Source organism: Rhodofomes roseus, assembly GCF_022264815.1.
Source record: "Rhodofomes roseus strain CIRM-BRFM 1785 chromosome Unknown C8Q71scaffold_1, whole genome shotgun sequence".
NCBI classification, from domain to species: domain Eukaryota; kingdom Fungi; phylum Basidiomycota; class Agaricomycetes; order Polyporales; family Fomitopsidaceae; genus Rhodofomes; species Rhodofomes roseus.
Window position 1 is genome coordinate 117,063 of NW_025952957.1, and position 18,191 is coordinate 135,253.

The 18,191-nt window shown below is 57.7% G+C and overlaps 8 protein-coding genes across 8 annotated transcripts; 4 read left to right on the forward strand and 4 right to left on the reverse strand.

The window, feature by feature from the left end:
• Positions 1-264: 264 nt before the first annotated feature.
• C8Q71DRAFT_793272 (uncharacterized protein) lies at positions 265-4,657 on the forward strand (the record flags this gene model as incomplete). Its single annotated transcript, XM_047925464.1, has 5 exons — positions 265-513; positions 579-3,815; positions 3,867-4,385; positions 4,434-4,522; positions 4,576-4,657. 5 exons carry the CDS (start codon positions 265-267, stop codon positions 4,655-4,657), a joined length of 4,176 nt encoding a protein of 1,391 aa, XP_047784309.1.
• C8Q71DRAFT_738 (thioredoxin-domain-containing protein) lies at positions 4,585-7,135 on the reverse strand. Its single transcript, XM_047922639.1, has 9 exons — positions 6,917-7,135; positions 6,725-6,861; positions 6,315-6,669; positions 6,021-6,257; positions 5,866-5,962; positions 5,607-5,810; positions 5,264-5,551; positions 5,064-5,204; positions 4,585-5,014 (listed from the first exon to the last, which is right to left on the reverse strand). The coding sequence occupies exons 1-9, from the start codon at positions 7,066-7,068 to the stop codon at positions 4,841-4,843; spliced, it is 1,785 nt and encodes a 594-aa protein (XP_047784310.1). The 5' UTR covers positions 7,069-7,135; the 3' UTR covers positions 4,585-4,840.
• A 28-nt stretch (positions 7,136-7,163) lies between these two features.
• Positions 7,164-7,926, forward strand: C8Q71DRAFT_698387 (CGI-121-domain-containing protein; the record flags this gene model as incomplete). The annotated part of the gene is made up of 4 exons (XM_047920016.1): positions 7,164-7,337; positions 7,388-7,510; positions 7,571-7,747; positions 7,807-7,926. 4 exons carry the CDS (start codon positions 7,164-7,166, stop codon positions 7,924-7,926), a joined length of 594 nt encoding a protein of 197 aa, XP_047784311.1.
• Positions 7,927-8,143: 217 nt separating this feature from the next.
• Positions 8,144-9,524, forward strand: C8Q71DRAFT_504 (SCO1 protein). Its single transcript, XM_047918990.1, has 4 exons — positions 8,144-8,393; positions 8,446-8,542; positions 8,599-8,793; positions 8,858-9,524. The coding sequence occupies exons 1-4, from the start codon at positions 8,235-8,237 to the stop codon at positions 9,211-9,213; spliced, it is 807 nt and encodes a 268-aa protein (XP_047784312.1). The 5' UTR covers positions 8,144-8,234; the 3' UTR covers positions 9,214-9,524.
• On the reverse strand, positions 9,344-9,869 carry C8Q71DRAFT_363 (NADH-ubiquinone oxidoreductase B18 subunit-domain-containing protein). Its single transcript, XM_047918088.1, has 4 exons — positions 9,701-9,869; positions 9,553-9,636; positions 9,485-9,499; positions 9,344-9,428 (listed from the first exon to the last, which is right to left on the reverse strand). Exons 1-4 carry the CDS (start codon positions 9,778-9,780, stop codon positions 9,365-9,367), a joined length of 243 nt encoding a protein of 80 aa, XP_047784313.1. The 5' UTR covers positions 9,781-9,869; the 3' UTR covers positions 9,344-9,364.
• An 80-nt stretch (positions 9,870-9,949) lies between these two features.
• Positions 9,950-11,152, reverse strand: C8Q71DRAFT_793276 (uncharacterized protein; the record flags this gene model as incomplete). Its single annotated transcript, XM_047925465.1, has 4 exons — positions 9,950-10,282; positions 10,339-10,516; positions 10,573-10,920; positions 10,980-11,152. The coding sequence occupies 4 exons, from the start codon at positions 11,150-11,152 to the stop codon at positions 9,950-9,952; spliced, it is 1,032 nt and encodes a 343-aa protein (XP_047784314.1).
• A 338-nt stretch (positions 11,153-11,490) lies between these two features.
• Positions 11,491-13,278, forward strand: C8Q71DRAFT_387 (actin 1). The gene is made up of 9 exons (XM_047918237.1): positions 11,491-11,511; positions 11,581-11,671; positions 11,736-11,772; positions 11,826-11,831; positions 11,890-11,917; positions 11,972-12,040; positions 12,096-12,692; positions 12,745-12,961; positions 13,012-13,278. The coding sequence occupies exons 2-9, from the start codon at positions 11,648-11,650 to the stop codon at positions 13,159-13,161; spliced, it is 1,128 nt and encodes a 375-aa protein (XP_047784315.1). The 5' UTR covers positions 11,491-11,511; positions 11,581-11,647; the 3' UTR covers positions 13,162-13,278.
• A 1,610-nt stretch (positions 13,279-14,888) lies between these two features.
• Positions 14,889-17,384, reverse strand: C8Q71DRAFT_852045 (uncharacterized protein; the record flags this gene model as incomplete). Its single annotated transcript, XM_047926784.1, has 5 exons — positions 14,889-15,026; positions 15,083-15,475; positions 15,525-15,805; positions 15,864-16,974; positions 17,028-17,384. 5 exons carry the CDS (start codon positions 17,382-17,384, stop codon positions 14,889-14,891), a joined length of 2,280 nt encoding a protein of 759 aa, XP_047784316.1.
• Between the last annotated feature and the right edge of the window lie 807 nt (positions 17,385-18,191).

Sequence of the window (18,191 nt, forward strand, 5' to 3'; positions counted from 1 at the left end):
CACGTGCTGGCGGGGAGAGCCGGGAGAGGCGAAAAACACGACGCGCGCCGGCAGCGGCTCGGCGTCTCTCGACGTCCCATAAAGCGTCGTCGCAGGTCGTCGCTGCCCTCGTCGCTGCCGTCGTCGCTGCCCTCGCCGTCGTTCTTTAAAGCGTCGTCGCTGCCCTCGCCGTCGTCGCTGCCATCGTCCTCCTCGTCTTGTCTTCAATCTGCAGCCGTGCTGTGAGTTTCACGCCTCTTGCTGAGGCCGTCCCCAGGCGCCATCATGCTGCCCAAGGTTGCAAACCATCTCCTGCACCACACCGCGCGTGCCATCTCGGTTGCGCAGAACCAGACCGGCCACACCATCCGCAATGTCCTCCAGCTCCAGTCGTCCTCCACTCCGTCCACCGCATCCGGCAACTTTGGTGGCTGGAACGGGACCTCTTCCTCTCACTCCAACTGGAACGGTCGCGGCGCTGGCTCTGGCGGCGCCAAGTCTCACCCCGGCGGTCGCTCATATGCTGGGTACACGGTGCGTCACTCCTACCACCTATGCCTGTCCTCATTTCGCTCACTACATATTATCTGTACTCGTAGGGTGCTGGCAGGGCCGTGACCCAGGCCGAGTCCATGTCCGTTAATGACCTCGATCAGACCCTTGGCGACGACTCGGACGATGTCCCTCCCGCTCTTCGTCGCGGCGCCCTCGCCCTCAAGAGCCACGGCGCTGCCCTGCCGTCTCGCGCAAGGTCACGCACTGGCCTTGCCGTCATCCGTACAGCGCAGTCTCAGGCAAAGTCAGCCAGACCCTTTGGCGGACAGACGGTCGTCGACCCTTGCTCTGGCAGCGGTGCTTTGTCAACTCAAGCCACCGCACTTCTCCTCCACAGGCTATCCGCGCGTGATGTGCCCGCCCGCTCTCAGTCGACCGTCTCCACTCTCCAGACGGTCAGCGACTATCTCGACGTCGAATCCCCTCCGGCTTCCTCGCCCACCAGACAACCCTTGGACGCATTGTACTCTCGGCCTCACTCCCCGGACACGTCTCTGCCCACCCCACCTACGGAAGCCGCGGAGGAATCGCTTGATAACGAAGTGGCTGACCACAATGACTTCAGCTTTGCTGCTGGCCGTAAAGACAGAGGCACGGTGGAGGAGCTCGTTGCAAAATTGCGTTCTCGTTCGGCTCCCCCTTCCGTTCGTTTATACAATTCAGCTCTGTTGGCATTGCATACAGTTCGCGTGCCCAACGGGTCTCTAGGGCCCCTCCTCGAGCTCTACAACGACATGCTCGCCCGCTCTGTTGCCCCGAACTTCAGGACATACGTCATCCTCATACAAGCTTTCACGGACCGTGATCGTGATGTTCACGAGATGCTGCGTCGTCTCGAGAGGCCTATTCGATGGCAGACGACGCTTGGAGTTACGCCGGACGTTGGAGAACACACCCACACCTCGGGCTTGCGTGCTGAAAATAACTTTCGATCCGCTATGATGCTGTTTCAGACGGTTTGCGCCGATCATCGCACGAAGTTACCTCTTCGCGTCTACCACAATCTCCTCCAATCTTGCGCCAACCACGCCAACACGGAAGCTGCTGTTCACGTCTTTGCTCATTTCGAACGTCGCAAGGATGTCTTACCCAGCCCCCGTACCTTTGAGCTGCTCATGTCCGTCTATAACGCCGCCGGCGACTGGGAAGGCGTGAAGGATGTCTTCGAGGAATTTAGGAAGGCTTGCAAATCTGGGATGATTTTTGCCTTTGTGGAAGGCGAAGCCGACGCTTCCGCTAACCGTGTCATGCGCTCCTATCATATCGACGTCTGGAACAGCATGATCGAGGCGTACGTGCGGAGTGGACAACATACGGCTGCCCTCGGCCTGCTGGAGCAGATGCTTGACACGAAGGCTGGCGACGCATTCAACGTTTCGGACGTTCCTCCTCCATCCATCGACACTTTCAGCCGCCTGATTACATCGTTCTGCCAATCGGGCGAGGTCAGCACGGCGCTGGCGTGGTTCAATAGGCTCTTGCTGCAAGTGGTTGGACCCCGTAAGCCTCTGGACGCGTCAACAAGCCCGGGTAGGCCAGACAACACCATTTGGACGACTATCATCGAAGCTCTGTGTCTGAACGGCCGGGTCGACGATCTCCTCACAGTCATGACTTCCTTCGAGCGGCTGGCTGATCAGGACGGCCTCTTGCTCCCGAACGATGAGGCTCAGTTAGTGCTTCAGACGTTGTTCCGCCACCTTACGCTGCATCCGGACCTCGAGGAAGCCAAGGTGGCCTCCATTACGGATACAGTCCTCGCCCTGGTTGCTCGAACTGGACCTCACCTCCTCTCTCATCCTGTGTACGGCGAGGGACATCGCGAGCTGGGCATGGAACTCCCGCATCTCCTGCTCTCGAAAGGGAAAGCAAAGGAAGCATGCCGTCTTGTGCGCTACTATGTCGTGCGTGAGACGAGAGTCAGAAATGGCCTCTCCGCGCAAGAGCTTCCCGCGGGGTTCGTCTCGAAGGCGCGAGTTCTGCACGAATTCTTGCAAGGGTTCGCTCAACGCTACATCGAGGAGGCTGATGGGAAGCTGTCCTTGCCGGAGACGCTTGACTTGGGTTGCCTGTTCTTGCGCTCGCATGCGAACGTTCCGGTGGATGTGCTTGCATGCTGCCAGATGCACTATGCTGCTGTTCGGTCCAGTCCCTCCGGGCTGCCTACACTGTCCTCGCAGGAATGGGCTGTCCTAGTCCTGAGCGCCTTCACAGTCGACGGTGTTGCAACAATCGAAGACGTTCTTGCTGACATGGCGCGAGCGGACGTGAAGCTCAGCAACCTCTCGATGCATCTTCGTGTCCAACTGTACAGTCGCCTGCGTGCCCAGCGAAATTCATCTTACGCCCTCGAGCTTATGCGCCGATACGATCCCGCTTTCACGCCGACGTTGGATCTACCTCCCCAGGACGATGTCAACAAGCAAGACGGTGATGTCGCGCTGCAAGGCCGAGATGTTCCCTCCCATATCATGGTGGATCAAGCTCACAGCGCGTTTGTCTCAGAGTTCTGGCCCATGTCTGCTGCGCGTATACCTGCCACCGAAGCTTATAAACGGTTCGAAGCTGGACGCGCACGGAATAAATATCCCCGTCTGGACGTCATGGCTCGTCTGATTATTGCCCTCGGCCGACAGCGTGAATTCGAAAAGGTGAGAAACCTGTACGACAGCGCACAACTTGTTCTGCAGACGATGGAAGGCGAGAAGGAGCGACAGTCGTACGCCTGGTTCCTCGTGGAGGATGGCATGATCCTTGCACTTGCTCACGGTGGCGAGGCGAATGCTGCCCACGTCCATAGGCTTCGCATCATCGACCACGGGGGCGCGCCTTCTGCCGATGCGTACGGTGCATTGATTCACGCTGTCAAGGACACGACGGATGACGCAAGCAACGCCATCGCGCTTTTCCGCGAGGCCCGCCAACTCAACGTCGTTCCTAACACCTTTATGTACAACACCACGATCTCCAAACTTGCCAGGGCGCGCAAAGCTGATGACGCACTCGCTCTCTTCAAAGAGATGAAGACTATGAATGGCATGGGGCCTTCGTCGGTGACCTACGGTGCGGTCATCGCAGCGTGTTGCCGGGTGGGCGACGTCGCGTCCGCGGAGAATTTGTTCGCGGAGATGGCTTCTTGTTCCAGCTTCAAGCCCCGCGTCCCTCCCTACAATACGATGATGCAGGTGTACACCACTATACGGCCGGATCGTGCTCGCGCCCTTCATTACTTCGACGCTCTCACTGCCGCGCGAATTCAGCCTACTGCGCATACGTACAAGGTAAGTTTGCCTGATCTGATGGATGACCAGGTTTAACCTTCTTCGCCGCAGCTATTGTTGGACGCATACGGGACGATTGAACCCGTTGACGCGGCTGCCATGGGACGAATCTTCGACAAGATCACAACTGGTCGCAAACCAATCGTGCAGGGCACGCATTGGGCCTCTTTGATTCACTCGGTTGGATACGTGCAGGGGGATGTGGATGGGGCCCTGGCTCTGTTTGACACTATCGCCTCTCATCCCTCTACACGAATGTCGGGTGCTCAACTGCCTGATGCCGTGGTTTTCGAGTCCTTGATTGCCGTTCTGGCTACCCACCGCCGAGTGGACCTCATACCGATCTACGTGTCGAAGATGAAGGACCTCGGGATTCATATGACAGCGTACATCGCCAACTTCCTCATCAAAGCCTACGCGTCCGCTGGTGACATCGAGCGCTCGCGAGAGATTTTCGAAGGCTTGGCTGATCCTCCCGAAGGCGTCGCCGCTCCCCATAATCATGCACCTCATGATGCACAAGCCAGCGAAAGTGCACAAGTACCAGTTGATGCGCTTGTATATCGCGAGGTATGTCTCATGGCATTGTATTGTAGGCTCAGACTGAAAAGTGAATAGCCGTCGACTTGGGAAGCTATGGTGCGGGCGGAACTAGCCCATCGCCATCGGGAGAGGGCAGTCGCGCTGCTTGACCGAGCACAAGCAAGGTATGTCAAGCGTCAGCCAGTTCCGCGGGCACGAACTGACGCATCCTTCGCAGGAAATTCCCTCCCGCTGTGTGGAATCGCATCAACGGGATTCTCCTTGACGATTCGGTCTCCCCTTGGGCTGGTTCCGAGTGAGCTGCTGCCCGGCCCACATGAGAGCTTGTATTGGGGTTGAGTGTGTAGCCTGCATCTGCCGTTGCATCCATCCATTGTAGCATAGTCAAAGTATGCGCTTACTGTACCACCCGGTTAATACGGACAAAAAGTACTACGGATTACCCTAGAACATGAGGACATCACAACGGCGATAGATATATGCTAATCTAACCTGTCCGACTTGCGGTATGCACCATGACCTGCCTCGAAGTCTGAACTCAAAATTCTTCGCGCAATGAAAAACACAACGAGGATTCCGAGCACAACAAAGGACAGTGTGCGCCATGGGTAGAGCAGCACAAACGACTCGATGGACGTCAGTTTATTATTGAGATACTGGAAGCATGTCAGGATTAGATACTGACGGCGTGAACGAAACACATACCCGTGCCAAACGCTCAACGATGTTCTCCGAGTGCTTGTAAGCGATCGTCGCCGCCTGTGCGCCTTGGACAGCAGAGAAGACGCTCGTGGTCGTGAGCTGAATCTTCTCGCCATACTGGTCCACATCATAGTACACTAGACGCTGAAATCGAGCGCCAACCGTCAGCAACACCCGACGCACGAACCACACGTCCGACTCACCGAATGGTCCGCTACGACGACCTGCGGGCCGTTGTCGGGCTTGACGCCATACATGCTCTTGAGCCACTTGCCCCACTTGCCTGCGTCCATCCAGACGAATGTGACGCCGGCACCGCTCTTCGCGTTGCGCCACTGCCGCGCGATGCGCTGGACTTCGGCGGCCGTCGCCTGGAGCTCCGCAGCGGGCGCGGCGGCGAGGACGACAAGCGGTTTGTGCGGCGCGTTCATGACGTCTTGGAAGGTATCCGAGTCGAGCTCCATGCTCGTCGGGAGGCGGTTCTTGAGCAACTGTGGGGAGTGATGAGCTTAGCCGCAAGTATGGGCTGGTTGGAAAAGGACGTACCCAGTTCACGAGAGCATCCTTGTCGTTGGCAGACCGAGTTGCGGGGAGCCGGTAGACAGCGGCGGGTATAGCGTCATGGTCCTTCAGCGCGAGGACCACGGCAGAGTCGGACTGCACATTGAAGTGCTCGAACAACTGGGGCGAGGCCGATGTGAAGACCGGGGGAGAGCCGAACAGAGCCTGGGCAGCCTCCACGACATCGCTCTACACAGGACATTGAGCACCATGTTTGGAGTGTGAGGAATGGGCTACATACGACGATATCCTTGTCGGAGTATGGGTGAAGCAAAAGATACATCGCAGGGTACTCTGCGATACGTGCGCTGAGGTCCTCGTAATACAGCTCCTGGATCGGCCTAAAGTAGGATAATTTAGAACAGACAGCTAAACGCGACAAGGAACGCGACGACGCACGGTCCAGACACCTTCTCCGCAAATGCTTTCAGCTGATCGAGCTTGCGGCCGCTAGTGTACTCGACCTTTCCTGCGTCCTTGCCGCCGTAGTAGACAAGCTGCGGGAAGCCCGGGACGCCCTCTGCTCGGCACAATGAATCGTACGCTTCGCAGTTGACTTCCGCGATGGTCAATTTGTGCTGCAACTGCTCTGCGAGCTGAGCCCATATTGGTGCTAGCTTCTTGCAGTGTCCACACCTTCATTTTATGGCGCGTCAGACAGCATTGAGTGGAGTATCCACGCCGGGAACGTACCATGGCGCATAGAACTTGACGAATAAATGCCCCTCATCCACCGCGCTTTGGAAAGTCTTGTCATCAAGAACCAGCACCTTCCCATCCGGGTTGAGGTCTTTCGCAGGGACAGCCGACTTGTATGCTTCCCTGTGCTCCTGCACCTTGAGTTGGGGCCCAGGCTCAGGTACAGCGGTAACGACCGGGGCCTCGGTGGTCTCTGGCAGGGCAGGCAGGGATGTCGGCTCGGCGTGCTTGGACAGATACGACGTGACAAGTTCGTGGGACCTTGCCTCGCGGTATGTTTCGACGAACTTGCCGTCGCGGTAGAGGTTCATCTGGGGGTAGCCGTCGACGCCGTTTGCTTTGCACAGGTCTGCGGGAGGCTGATTGAATGTGACGATCAGCATTTGTGGACATGGGCTACGTACCGCCGTGGACGGCACAGTTCACTTGCGCGAGGTGGATGCCCGGGTCGGACATGTTCGCGATCTCCTGGACGATGTTCTTCCATGTGGGCATGAAGTTGCGGCAGTGGCCGCAATACGGCGAGAAGTGCTCGACGAACCTGCACGGAGCACACGTCAATCTACCTGCATGCTCGAGAAGCTATTGCCACGTACCAGACGCCGCTGGCGACCGTCTTGTCGAAGTCGTCGGGCGTGAGCACGAGCAGCTCGACCTCGTCCGAGCTGACCGGAAGGGCCGCGATGGCGAGGGTGAGGGACGCGAGGAGGAGCGAGGAGGGCAGGCGGAGGAGGTTGGCGAGCCGCATTGTGGGCGACGAGGCCAGCGTCGGGGCAGAAGAGTAGGATGGAGGAGACAAGGAGAGCGGGAGGCGGCGCTGAGACGGCCAGCCACAGCCACAGCATGCTCTCCTTCCACCACCACCACCTCCCGGCACACATCCACCTCGCCCTCTTCCACCCGGTCTCTCATGCCGCCCAAATCCGCGCCCGCATCGTCCGCGCCAGCCAGCTCGAGGGCCCCGAAGGCGACGCGGAGCGCGAGGCCGTCAACTTTGCCTTCATCGACGCCCGTCTGGTCCGCCAACTACCTCTTTGTCCGCGACAATCACCCTTATTTCCCTCCAGATCACCAGCACTCTGCACCTGCAGACGGCGATCCACCAAGCTATCCTCGCCGAAGCCCAGGGCGCCCTGCGGACGAAGACAGTACACTCCGAGATCCTCTGGGCACTCAGTCCCAACAACAATGTGTGACTTGCGCTCCGTATCCTCCGCGTCGACTCGCCGCTCAGACGGCCAACTACATAGATCACTGAAGCCATTAGGCGTTTCGGTGTGTCGGACAACACCACGGCGCTCATCGTCGTCCGTGTAGGCTCGTCCGGGATACCGGACATTGAGCACCGTATGAAGGCGATCGCCACGGGCGACATCCGTCCTCTGTCAGACCTCTCGAAGCTCACAGACTGGGCGACGGTCAAGAAGGTGCGTAACATCGTCACTCTCTTGGGAACGTACAAATGACGGGTTGGCCGACGATGCAGTACTACAAGCTCAATGCGGACCCTGCGATGAAAGCACCGGGCCTATCCCCGGAGCAGCAGAAACTCGTCGCCGACGAGATCGTCGTGAGCACGGTCGCAATGAAGAGCGTAGCTGCATGATATTACGACCGTGTGCTCGGCCTTGTGACCGTTCGCGTATTCATTGCTTGTTAGAGGAGACTGTAGCAGTAGCAGAACCGTATATGTAGAATACCAGCATCCAATCAAACATCGCACTCGGAACATTACGCGGAATAGTGGATGCAGTACTAGTAGCGTGAGACGGAAGGCTGGCTGCGAACGAGATCGCCCCGGCCACGATCTGCGCGCCTGTCTCTTGTACCACCGCGTCGTCCACCGCTCCTGACCACTCCCTGTCCGCGCGGACAGAACACAGCAACCTTCATCTGCCTCAGACGTAGTCCAAGATGTCAGGAGCGCTCAGACTGGCCCACCCACTTCGGACCGCCGCCGCACGGCCTGCCAGTGCTCGCTTTCCGTGTCCACGCCGTCCAGTCAAGCCCGCATGCTCCAGGCACTACTCTTTACCTCCGCATACATCAGGGAGGGATAGGGCTGCAGTGGGGGTGAGTACCGCATGCCTCCGCCGCAAACTCCAGCCGCACAGCTCAAAACCAGGTCTTTACACCCAAAGCTGCAGCACTCTTTGTAGCGACCGGCGTCGGCCTGTTCCTCTACTTCAGATACGAGAAGCAGACGTTGCAGGAGCGAAAGCGTGCGTCCGCGTAATCGCTACTCGATTGATAGACCTAACGAGGATACGCCCGTTAGAAAAGGAGCAGGAAGACAGCCAGGTCGGCAGACCGCACGTCGGCGGGTCCTTCAGCCTCACGACACACGAGGGCAAGCCCTTCACCGAGAAGGACCTGGTTGGAAAATGGAGTCTCATTTACTTTGGCTTCACAAACTGCCCGGACATCTGCCCGGAGGAGCTTGACAAAATGAGTGCGGCGGTGAACGAGCTCGGTACGTCCTTCCCGCTTCACCTCACATACGGGACGCCTCGCTCAGACGTTCCTCTCACTCTCAGACAAGCAATACGGGCCGGTCGTGCAGCCCATCTTCATCTCCGTCGACCCCGCGCGGGACAGCACCCCGCAGGTCGCGCGCTACGTCTCCGAGTTCCACCCGCGGTTGGTCGGGCTGACGGGCGACTACGGGGCGACGAAGGCGATGTGCAAGGCGTACCGCGTGTACTTCTCGACGCCGCCGGACGCGCGGGCGGACGACGACTACCTCGTGGACCACTCCATATTTTTCTACTTCATGGACCCCGACGGGAAGTTTGTGGACGCGTTCGGGAAGGTGAGCTCGGTGCAGGACGTCGTCGCGCGGGTGCAAAAGGAGATTGGGGAGTGGAAGGAGAGGACGGGGAAGACGACGTAGTGTGCGGTCGCCTCTGTAGTAGTCTGTTGCGTGCCTTTACCGGCGGATACATCACCCCTCTCAGCGATAATGCCATGCCTCGCGCGAGTCGACCCGGCGGTCTGCTATGATTGAGCAGCAATATAGAATGCACATTAAACCTAGGCCCCAATCACTCCTCAGCCTCGAGTTGGGCAACCTTCTGTTTCGCCAGGACCTTCATCCGGCGAAGGTAGCTGCATCGTATCAGCCTTCAGTCTGTGTCAGTAGACTGGCAGGACGTGTTACTCACTCCTCATACTGGCACCTGGACGACGGTCAACAGCTCGTCGATTGCGGGAAAAGGTACACGACGCTCACTTCTCGTACGAATGCCTCTCATTCTCGCATTCCCATGGAAGGTAGTACTTCTGCTTGCGGCAGACGTTGAGAGGAATGAGCAGACTGCCGTTGACAGCATACACAGGCCGTTCAGCTGGGGTGCGGCATGAGGGTCAAAGATACGCACGCAGAGCACTGGTCCCGCCACGCGAGAGGGACTCTGTTCTGCTTGAGCTCCTCCTGGGATGCCGTGGTCGAGGACGCCATGAGAGAGTGGTCTGCGATGCGCCCGCGACCATCCGCCACAGCCCAACTCGGTCCACCCGGCAATCCCCATGGGCGCCTACCTCACCACGCCCAGAATTCACCAGTGATTCAAGCACGGAATATGTGGTCTGTGATGGCTGCGTACGGACAAGATACAGACAGACAACGCTCATTTCTTGTCCTTATCCTTGTTCTCCTCCTGCTGCATGCTCATCGCAATCGCCCTCGCGATCTCGTCCTCTTCCGATATCTCCTCGTCCCCGCCCGCCATCTCGACGTCCGTCCTCTCCGACATCGCCAGCGCCTGCTGGAGCATCGCCTCCTCCTCGTCATCTGTCGGGTCCGCGGGTACCGATGCAGCAGCAGGCGCGGCCGGCGCGGGTGCGGGCGGTGCTGCTTGTGCAGGCGCCGCAGGGGGTGCTGACGGACCCGGCACAGAGCCATCCGCCTGCGTGGCTGCGGCCTGTCGTGCTTGCTCCTCCTCCAGTGACATGCGCAGTGCCTGCGAGCGAACAGTCAGCCGCTGACCGCGGTAATCATGATGATACGGCGACGCACCATCGCCAACTCGGGGTCCAGACTTGGGTCGACGCCGAACTCGAAGTTCGCGCCGGCGGCGGGGCCCGCCGCGTCGCCCATGGCTTCTTCTGGGATACCCCGGTCGCCAGCCAATATTGCCGACGTCAGGACGATGTCAGAGAGAAGATGGGGGCCGGGTGGTACGGTTATGAGATGGCTGCGGGCGGTCATGGTGAGCCGCAACGCCGCGCACGAAGAACGATGGACGCGTACGAGTTGTCACCACTTGATGCATTCTCGACGAATGACTTGAGCACGCTCCGCTCGCCGTCCTCGATGCCGTCGCCGAAGGCGATGAAGTCGACTGCGACGTTGTTCTTCTTGAGCTTCTTCGCGAGCCGGATCATGGCCTTCTCGTCGGCGCCCTGGCCCTCGAGCGGCGAGCCGACGAAGACGACGATGCGTTGCCGGAGGTTCTTGTTCTGTCTGTGCTTGAGTGCGAGCTGCGCGACGGCAATCGCGGTGGGGATGTCCGCGGTGCCGCCAATCTTGTCGGACGTGGAGTGGAGTGCTTGCAGGATCTGGCCGATGTCTTTGCTGTGTGTTACGAGGACCTCTGGGCTACGCCAGGCAGGAGGGTTAGCCGGCCGCGCACCGTGAGTGAGGCCTCGCGCACGCACCCCTTGCCCGCCATGGTCATGATGCCGACCGTGTTCTCCGGGTTGGAGTCGATCTTGGTCTGGAAGATGGTGTTGACCGCATCTGCCTGGGAGTCGAAGCGCGAGGGCTGGTAGTCGCCGTTGCGCATGTACTCGGAGTTGTCGATGATCATGAGTGTTGCCTCGAGCGGCATGGTGGGCGAGTGGAGGACGGGGACGCGAGAGACGCGACGTGCAGCAGACGCGACTCGCGCTGACGCGTCGGGCGTAGGCGCGCGGTGTCGGCACGTGACAGCATTCCCATTTTGGGCAATCCCGCCTGCGGCCGCGCTGGCTGGGTGCCCCGGGGCGGCTGGGGTCGCAGCGCACTGCGGGGCGCGGTGTCGGCGCTGGCTTGGCCGCTGCGGGCAGTGCTGGGGCGCAGGCCGGCGACGGCGGCGGCGCGGCGGACGGCGTGGGGCGGGGACAGCCTGCCCTGAAGCGATCGGATAAGGGCAGGATCTAGGGGCATCGGGGAGACTGTACCGCTCTTGCTCACGTCCTCCATCATCAAGTAAGTCCCCTCGCCGCCTCACCGCTCACCGCAGGCTCACCGTCTCTCTGCGCCCCCGCAACGATATATATCTCCCACCCACCAGGCCCTTCTCCCACCCACTTTCACATCTTCTCTCACGAACCAAGTCGCCAAAATGGAGGATGAGGTAGCAGCGCTCGTACGTGTCTTCCCGTCACTCCCACCGCGAAACCTCTCTCACCGCGCTGTGTCGCTCGCTGCAGGTCATTGACAATGGTTCCGGCATGTGCAAGGCTGGCTGTAAGTTCCATCCGCCCCAATCATCCCATCAGTGCTAATTCGCGTCTCTACAGTTGCGGGTACGCGTTATGACGTTTATATGTGTCTGAGGCATGAATACTGAGAGTTCTGGGCCAGGTGACGACGCTCCCCGTGCCGTGTTCCCGTACGTACCAGCCTTGCCTCCCGGATGAGCGACCGACTCACTGACGTGGCACAGGTCCATCGTCGGCCGTCCCCGTCATCAGGGTGTGATGGTGGGTATGGGCCAGAAGGACTCCTACGTCGGGTGCGTGCACTGTCGATTCGCATGCCATAGCCCCTGTCTCACTCGATAACCCAAGTGATGAGGCTCAGTCGAAGCGTGGTGTCCTCACGCTCAAGTACCCGATTGAGCACGGTATCGTCACCAACTGGGACGACATGGAGAAGATCTGGCATCACACCTTCTACAACGAGCTCCGTGTCGCACCCGAGGAGCACCCCGTGCTTCTCACTGAGGCCCCGCTCAACCCCAAGGCTAACCGTGAGAAGATGACCCAGATCATGTTCGAGACGTTCAACGCCCCCGCGTTCTACGTCGCCATCCAAGCCGTCCTCTCGCTGTACGCCTCCGGTCGTACGACCGGTATCGTGCTCGACTCCGGTGACGGTGTCACCCACACTGTCCCCATCTACGAGGGGTTCTCGCTCCCGCACGCCATCCTCCGTATCGATCTTGCCGGCCGTGACCTCACCGAGTTCCTGATCAAGAACTTGACGGAGCGTGGCTACCAGTTCCACACCACGGCCGAGCGTGAAATCGTCCGTGACATCAAGGAGAAGCTGTGCTACGTCGCGCTCGACTTTGAACAGGAGCTCCAGACCGCGGCGCACTCGTCTGCTCTCGAGAAGAGCTACGAGCTGCCCGACGGTCAGGTCATCACGATCGGCAACGAGCGGTATGTATGGGAACCTTGTCTGCGTATACATGACGTTGAGTTCCCGTCATAGATTCCGTGCTCCGGAGGCGCTCTTCCAGCCCGCCTTCCTCGGCCTCGAAGCCGCCGGTATCCACGAGACGTGCTACAACTCCATCTACAAGTGCGATCTCGATATCCGTCGTGATCTCTACGGTAACATCGTCCTGTCTGGTGGTACCACCATGTTCCCGGGTATCGCCGACCGTATGCAGAAGGAGTTGACCGCCCTCGCGCCCTCGAGCATGAAGGCGAGTAGTGTCTCTGTCGTACCGCAGGCTCCGTTCTAACCCCCATGCAGGTCAAGATCGTTGCTCCCCCCGAGCGGAAGTACTCCGTCTGGATCGGTGGATCCATTCTCGCCTCGCTGTCGACCTTCCAGAACCTCTGGTGCTCAAAGCAGGAGTACGACGAGTCCGGCCCGGGCATCGTGCACCGCAAGTGCTTCTAAGCGCGTTGCATTCCGCGTGTGGTGTCGGTCGGTCGAGTGTCGAGTGTCGTCGGGACTGTGAGAAAGAAGGAAACAACAACGTCGATGTAGATGCCCCCTCCCCTTACGTTACGCTACGCTACGTTTCCGCGATCTGTCTGCTTCTCGAATGCATAGCTTCCATTTTGCGCGTTAATGCTGCTGACGGTTTTGGTCGTCGTCGTCGTCGTCGTCTTTGTCGAAGAGGAAATGTATCATAATGCGTCGTGAAGACATTGAAGTTGTGCGGGCGTTGGATATCTGTTCTGTGGTGCCGTTGCTTCTCCCAAGTGGCAGCTAAGTAAGTGCTCGGATGTCTGAGAGTTAAGCTGACGTCGTTGGGCTAATAAACGAGATGTGAACACAGGATTCATTGCATTCAAGAACGCATTATCCAACTCGTTACACATGTGTAGTCCCAGCCGACGGTGAGAACTGAAGTACTGAAGGCCAGATGTTACCATCCAGGGCTCTGCTGTCGTTACCTCCTCAGTACTCAGGCTATTGGGGCTGACCTGATCGCCGCGCACAGCATCGCTTGCTTCGTCAATCGACAGCTCAGCTACAACTACCCCGCTTCGCTCGTCAGGAGAAGGGCGTCGTCACAACTCACGGTCGAATATACCGGACTTTGGAGGTGCGTCCCGGTGGTGAGATCGACCGCCCGGACTTGGTGAAGCTCAGCGAGGAAATCATGACAGGCGAAGAAGTTCCGTACGTGTTCCAACGCATCGTGTGCATTTATGGCTAGCTGATGTTCATGCTGCGCAGCTCTCGGGCGTCGCAGCAGGTAGGGTATGCGGCGTGACGGTCATCCTTCGTGGCTCGACATCACAAATGGCTGACGAAGCGGAGTGCTCGCTGCATGACGCCCTCTGTCCTCTCGCGAACGGTCGAGGACGTTCGAGGAGACGCGGAGCATGATTCAAGTTGGCGGTGACCGCGCGGAGATGCTCGTGAGCGTCGCGGTCGACAGCGCCGCGCGCACCGTCACTCGGAGCAAGAAGGCACTCGCCGCGGAGGCCTTCGCGCAATCACCGCGCTCACCAGGCAGATCCCGACGATTCTTGCGAACAATGTAAAATATGACTCGAGCGACCTGGTGACAGTACACTATGAGGGGCTTATGCCAGTCTTGGTGTGTGCCAATGTCAATGGTGAACTTATGTGGCTACTAACTTCGGGCGAGACGTGAAAGGGCATTATCCGATCGATGACAGTGCTGGGAATCCTGAGAGCTACAAGCTGAAGTTGCAGGTTGTGCAGCATGCTTAGTACAAATGAAAGGCTGCTGAGAACGATCCACTGGTACTTATTCAGGACTGTGGTTGGTGATACTTATGTCTGTTTGTAGCATCAATGGTTTTTTGTGGGCAAAATCACAGGGCTGTAAGACAGTTATGAGGGTGCCAAAAATGCAATGGGGCTGGTGATATTCCATCTATTGATATCTCAATTGACAGTATCTGTATGAGATGGATGACAATATCTGATTGTTTGAGTCTGCTGCTAGTGACTGATGATATGATGCACTTGACATTATCACAATGTTTGGAATGACTGATTTAAAAAAGGGTCTGGAAACCCATGTCAATCAGGTACTATGATCTAAGTGAGTCATGCTTCATGTTACATTGTGACAGCTGAAAGCCAATAACAATTCAATTCTAGACAGCTAAATGACTTGCTGTACCTAAGATATGCTTTGGCTACTGAGATGCAGGCCCAAAACTCTTCATTGATGAAGGAGTTTGCTTCAGCTGCTCAATGGCTTTATTGAGAACATCCAGGAAGTATGCATGAGTGCAAAATGCATTGGTGTTGCCAGCCTGAGAGGATAATCTCAGCTGTTGACAATGTTGTTAGGTTCATCTCACTGGCATCAAGCAGTGAGCAGACTTACACCAGGATAGAGCTGGAGCAGGTCATTCTTCTCATGTGCCTCATGAGCAGTCTGGATGGCCGATCTAAGCTGTGTCATCACCTCAGCAGCAGGGGCAGAGAGATGCTGTCTAATGAAGTCCTTTGTATCAGCACCTTTGACCACAATAATCCAGGACAGGGGCTGCCTGCGCGTTCGCTGCAGAGCAATTTGCCGCACTTCCATGGCGCCAAAAATGTCCTTGAATACCTTTGCGAGTTCTCCAGGGTACCGCGGAAGAATCAGGAGACGTCGCAAGATTGAGTACCCAAAAACATATCCAATGGACTCGAGGTCATGAACCACTGTATGTTCAATTGGCTCGTTGTTGTCCATTGCTTCTAGTAGCTGGAGAGCCATGAACTGAAGTGTACCCTACAATCACGAATGAGCCAGTGACCTAGGTATTATCCTCAGAGAAAACACTTGCCGTGATAGGCATACCACGAGGTTTCATTTCTGTGAACCTGATGTGCGTGCGGACAGCAGGCTGTGTCATGATGCGTTCACCAGTTGGGCCAATGGCCTTCAGAACGGGTTCCGCAACTTCCTGGTGTACCTGGTATCCAAGCGCAGACTCATCCACACGTGCCATGTCGAGGTCGGACAGGAAACCCGCAGCTTCTGCAGAGCCCATCCAGAGGAACAAATTACCAGGACTGATGTCACGGTGGAGGATTCCTTTCTCGTACAGGTACTGGTGAACTGAACATGGATATTCACATAAATCATTTTGTCCGCACCGCATGCTTGTGACACTCACCTTGCACAATGTCACGGAAGGCACACAGCAGCTGGAGCTCATCGGTATACCTCCACAGAGGTTCGCCAACGATATTGAGGATGATCCGATGAAGCACCCTCGACTCGGGTCCTTCCTCAGCACCACGTATTGCCGCCGTCGTAAGCTTCCTGATTGTCGGAGGAACCTCATAGGTAACATCACCGCCACATACAAGCCGCGGTATTCCCGCCGGACAGTCTTCGAAGGTACTGATCAATGCATATATGTCAGCCTCGCGCGATCGACGGGGGTCACGCCACGATGACTTCAAGACATGAAGACGGCCGGCGAATGCACGCTGGCCTTTCTTCGAATAGACGACCTCGATCACGCGCCACACGGTCGTAGCTCGGCCAAGGAGCGACAAAGACACCCAGATGGGCGGACCTATGGTACACCACGTTCTCCTGCCGGAGTCTTCGAACGGAACGAGGTATGAGGGGAAGCGGGTTCCATCGCCGTCAGGAAGGATCCTTGCTCTGAGCTCGGGTGAGAGGTCCTTGCCAGATCGTGCCACATAGCCCTCCAACTCTCGACGAGTGATCGAGGAAGCGGAAGGATCCTTCCCGAGAGCGGCATCGCTCAACAGACGTGTGAGCGCGCGGACGACCCGTACGAACGTCCTCGCATCTCGTGGGTTCTCCGATCCGGGGTCGGAGTCATCAATGATGCTATGCAGAGGAGAGAGGAGGACACCGCCGTGATCCACGATCATGACTCGGAAGTCCGTGCCCGTAATCAGGAGTATGACCGAAAACAGCCAGAACTGCCGGCAGGAGAGATGGATGCGCGCGTAGTCCGCGCACTGCAAGATAGCTTTATGAACCGTTTTCTGTAAATCCTTGGGCGGTGTGTTCTCAGCCGGGTCGACCTTGATCTCGGCAAACCCGAGGTAACTGTCCCAAGAGTGCGCGACAGACTCGCCGCTGACAAGATCGAAGTCGGGACGTAAGTTCGCGAAACCGGGGGTGTATGCTTCTTCCGCTGACTCCGGGGCATCCCAACGGTGCGTACTATTGGCAGCCATGACAAACCGACGCTGCACGTCCTGCGGCCCGTCATAATCAGTCAGGAAGTCGAAGATGTTTTGCTGTGAAGGTCGACTTAGCATCGAAAGGATTCGGCGAACAACGTCATACGTACCAGAGGGCCATACATCTGTGCCTCGACTTTGCTCTCCTTAACCTTCCGAGCCTGCTTGTTCTTTTCATCCCCGTCCCCACGGCCTACACGGCGAGAGACGACCTTGCGGTCGCTAGAGAGCCTGACAAGCTCCTCGAGATTCTGCGCCTGCTCTTCTTGGTAACGTTCGTGGCAGCGGTCAACGACTGTGGCGTCCTGTTCGAATATGCGGAGACGCTCGAAGACAGAATCCTGGTCGTACGCGACACGTCCGAGGAGCTCTTCGGTGAGTATGCGGTGGTCAGATGTGCTGTGAGCTGCGAAAGTGGTTCCACCGGCGGACGAAGCTTTATGGGGTGAGTATGTGTCGTCCAACATGATGGGAGGGGGAGACGGAGAGGTGATGTTGCTCACCAGAGCTATATATTGAGCCGAGCTCGAAGAAGTCCGGCTCGGTATCAGAACTGTATCTTCTCTCCATGTGTACAACGTGAACAAATCGATGCGGTCTATCAGTCTTCGAGGCGCGCACGCCGGTGTGCCAAGAACGTATTTGTGCTGTGTACCCTGAATTTGGTTTCAGAGCAGCCATAGACCGGAGAACGACTACATACTGTATGCGCTGCCCGTAAGCCTGTAAAAGGCGCGATACGGTGCTTCAAGTGACTAGTCGAATGCCTGCAATTTCCTTGGGTTTGTCTTTGGTTCCTCTGATAAAGCTCCACGCAGTTAGCAGCGTGGATCAGTCTAATTGTCATGCACGGCGCTCACACGGACACGAGCTGGGGTACGAATGTTGTAGAAGCTGATATCAGCGGTCGCCGTAGAAGCCAGATACCGCGGCTAGTGCCACATACACCAGTAGTACGCCTGGACCTACTATAAGAACCTGTAACTGTGAGTATACACCGGGCTTCGATGACAGAACACTTACGGCAGATCTGCGACTCTGGACTCGCAGCACAAAGCGACTCGTGAGTAAGTCTTGTCTCCCGTAGGCAGACCCTAAAGAAGACCTCTTTGAGTGAGGGAGAGGACGGTCTGTGTAAGGGTGGCGTTGTGGCGGCGTGGATGGCGCGAGCGTGTGGCGCGAAAGCTTCCGCCACTGAACGCGTGAAGGTTGGAACTTGCACTCATCGACTCATCCGCTCGCACTGTTGTCCGCCTGTCTGCCTCTGTCTGCCC

Excerpts from the sequence above, each read along its gene's own strand:
- C8Q71DRAFT_738 (XM_047922639.1), bottom strand. The coding sequence starts at position 7,068 with ATGCGGCTCGCCAACCTCCTCCGCCTGCCCTCCTCGCTCCTCCTCGCG. Across the intron at positions 6,862-6,916 it reads ACGGTCGCCAGCGGCGTCTG|GTTCGTCGAGCACTTCTCGC; the intron begins GTACGTGGCAAT and ends TGCTCCGTGCAG. Across the intron at positions 5,015-5,063 it reads TCGTTGAGCGTTTGGCACGG|TATCTCAATAATAAACTGAC; the intron begins GTATGTGTTTCG and ends ACATGCTTCCAG.
- C8Q71DRAFT_504 (XM_047918990.1), top strand. The coding sequence starts at position 8,235 with ATGTCAGGAGCGCTCAGACTGGCCCACCCACTTCGGACCGCCGCCGCA. Across the intron at positions 8,394-8,445 it reads GGGATAGGGCTGCAGTGGGG|GTCTTTACACCCAAAGCTGC; the intron begins GTGAGTACCGCA and ends GCTCAAAACCAG. Across the intron at positions 8,543-8,598 it reads GACGTTGCAGGAGCGAAAGC|AAAAGGAGCAGGAAGACAGC; the intron begins GTGCGTCCGCGT and ends TACGCCCGTTAG.
- C8Q71DRAFT_363 (XM_047918088.1), bottom strand. The coding sequence starts at position 9,780 with ATGGCGTCCTCGACCACGGCATCCCAGGAGGAGCTCAAGCAGAACAGA. Across the intron at positions 9,637-9,700 it reads TGGCGGGACCAGTGCTCTGC|TCTGCTCATTCCTCTCAACG; the intron begins GTGCGTATCTTT and ends TGTCAACGGCAG.
- C8Q71DRAFT_387 (XM_047918237.1), top strand. The coding sequence starts at position 11,648 with ATGGAGGATGAGGTAGCAGCGCTC. Across the intron at positions 12,041-12,095 it reads CAGAAGGACTCCTACGTCGG|TGATGAGGCTCAGTCGAAGC; the intron begins GTGCGTGCACTG and ends CGATAACCCAAG. Across the intron at positions 12,962-13,011 it reads TCGCGCCCTCGAGCATGAAG|GTCAAGATCGTTGCTCCCCC; the intron begins GCGAGTAGTGTC and ends ACCCCCATGCAG.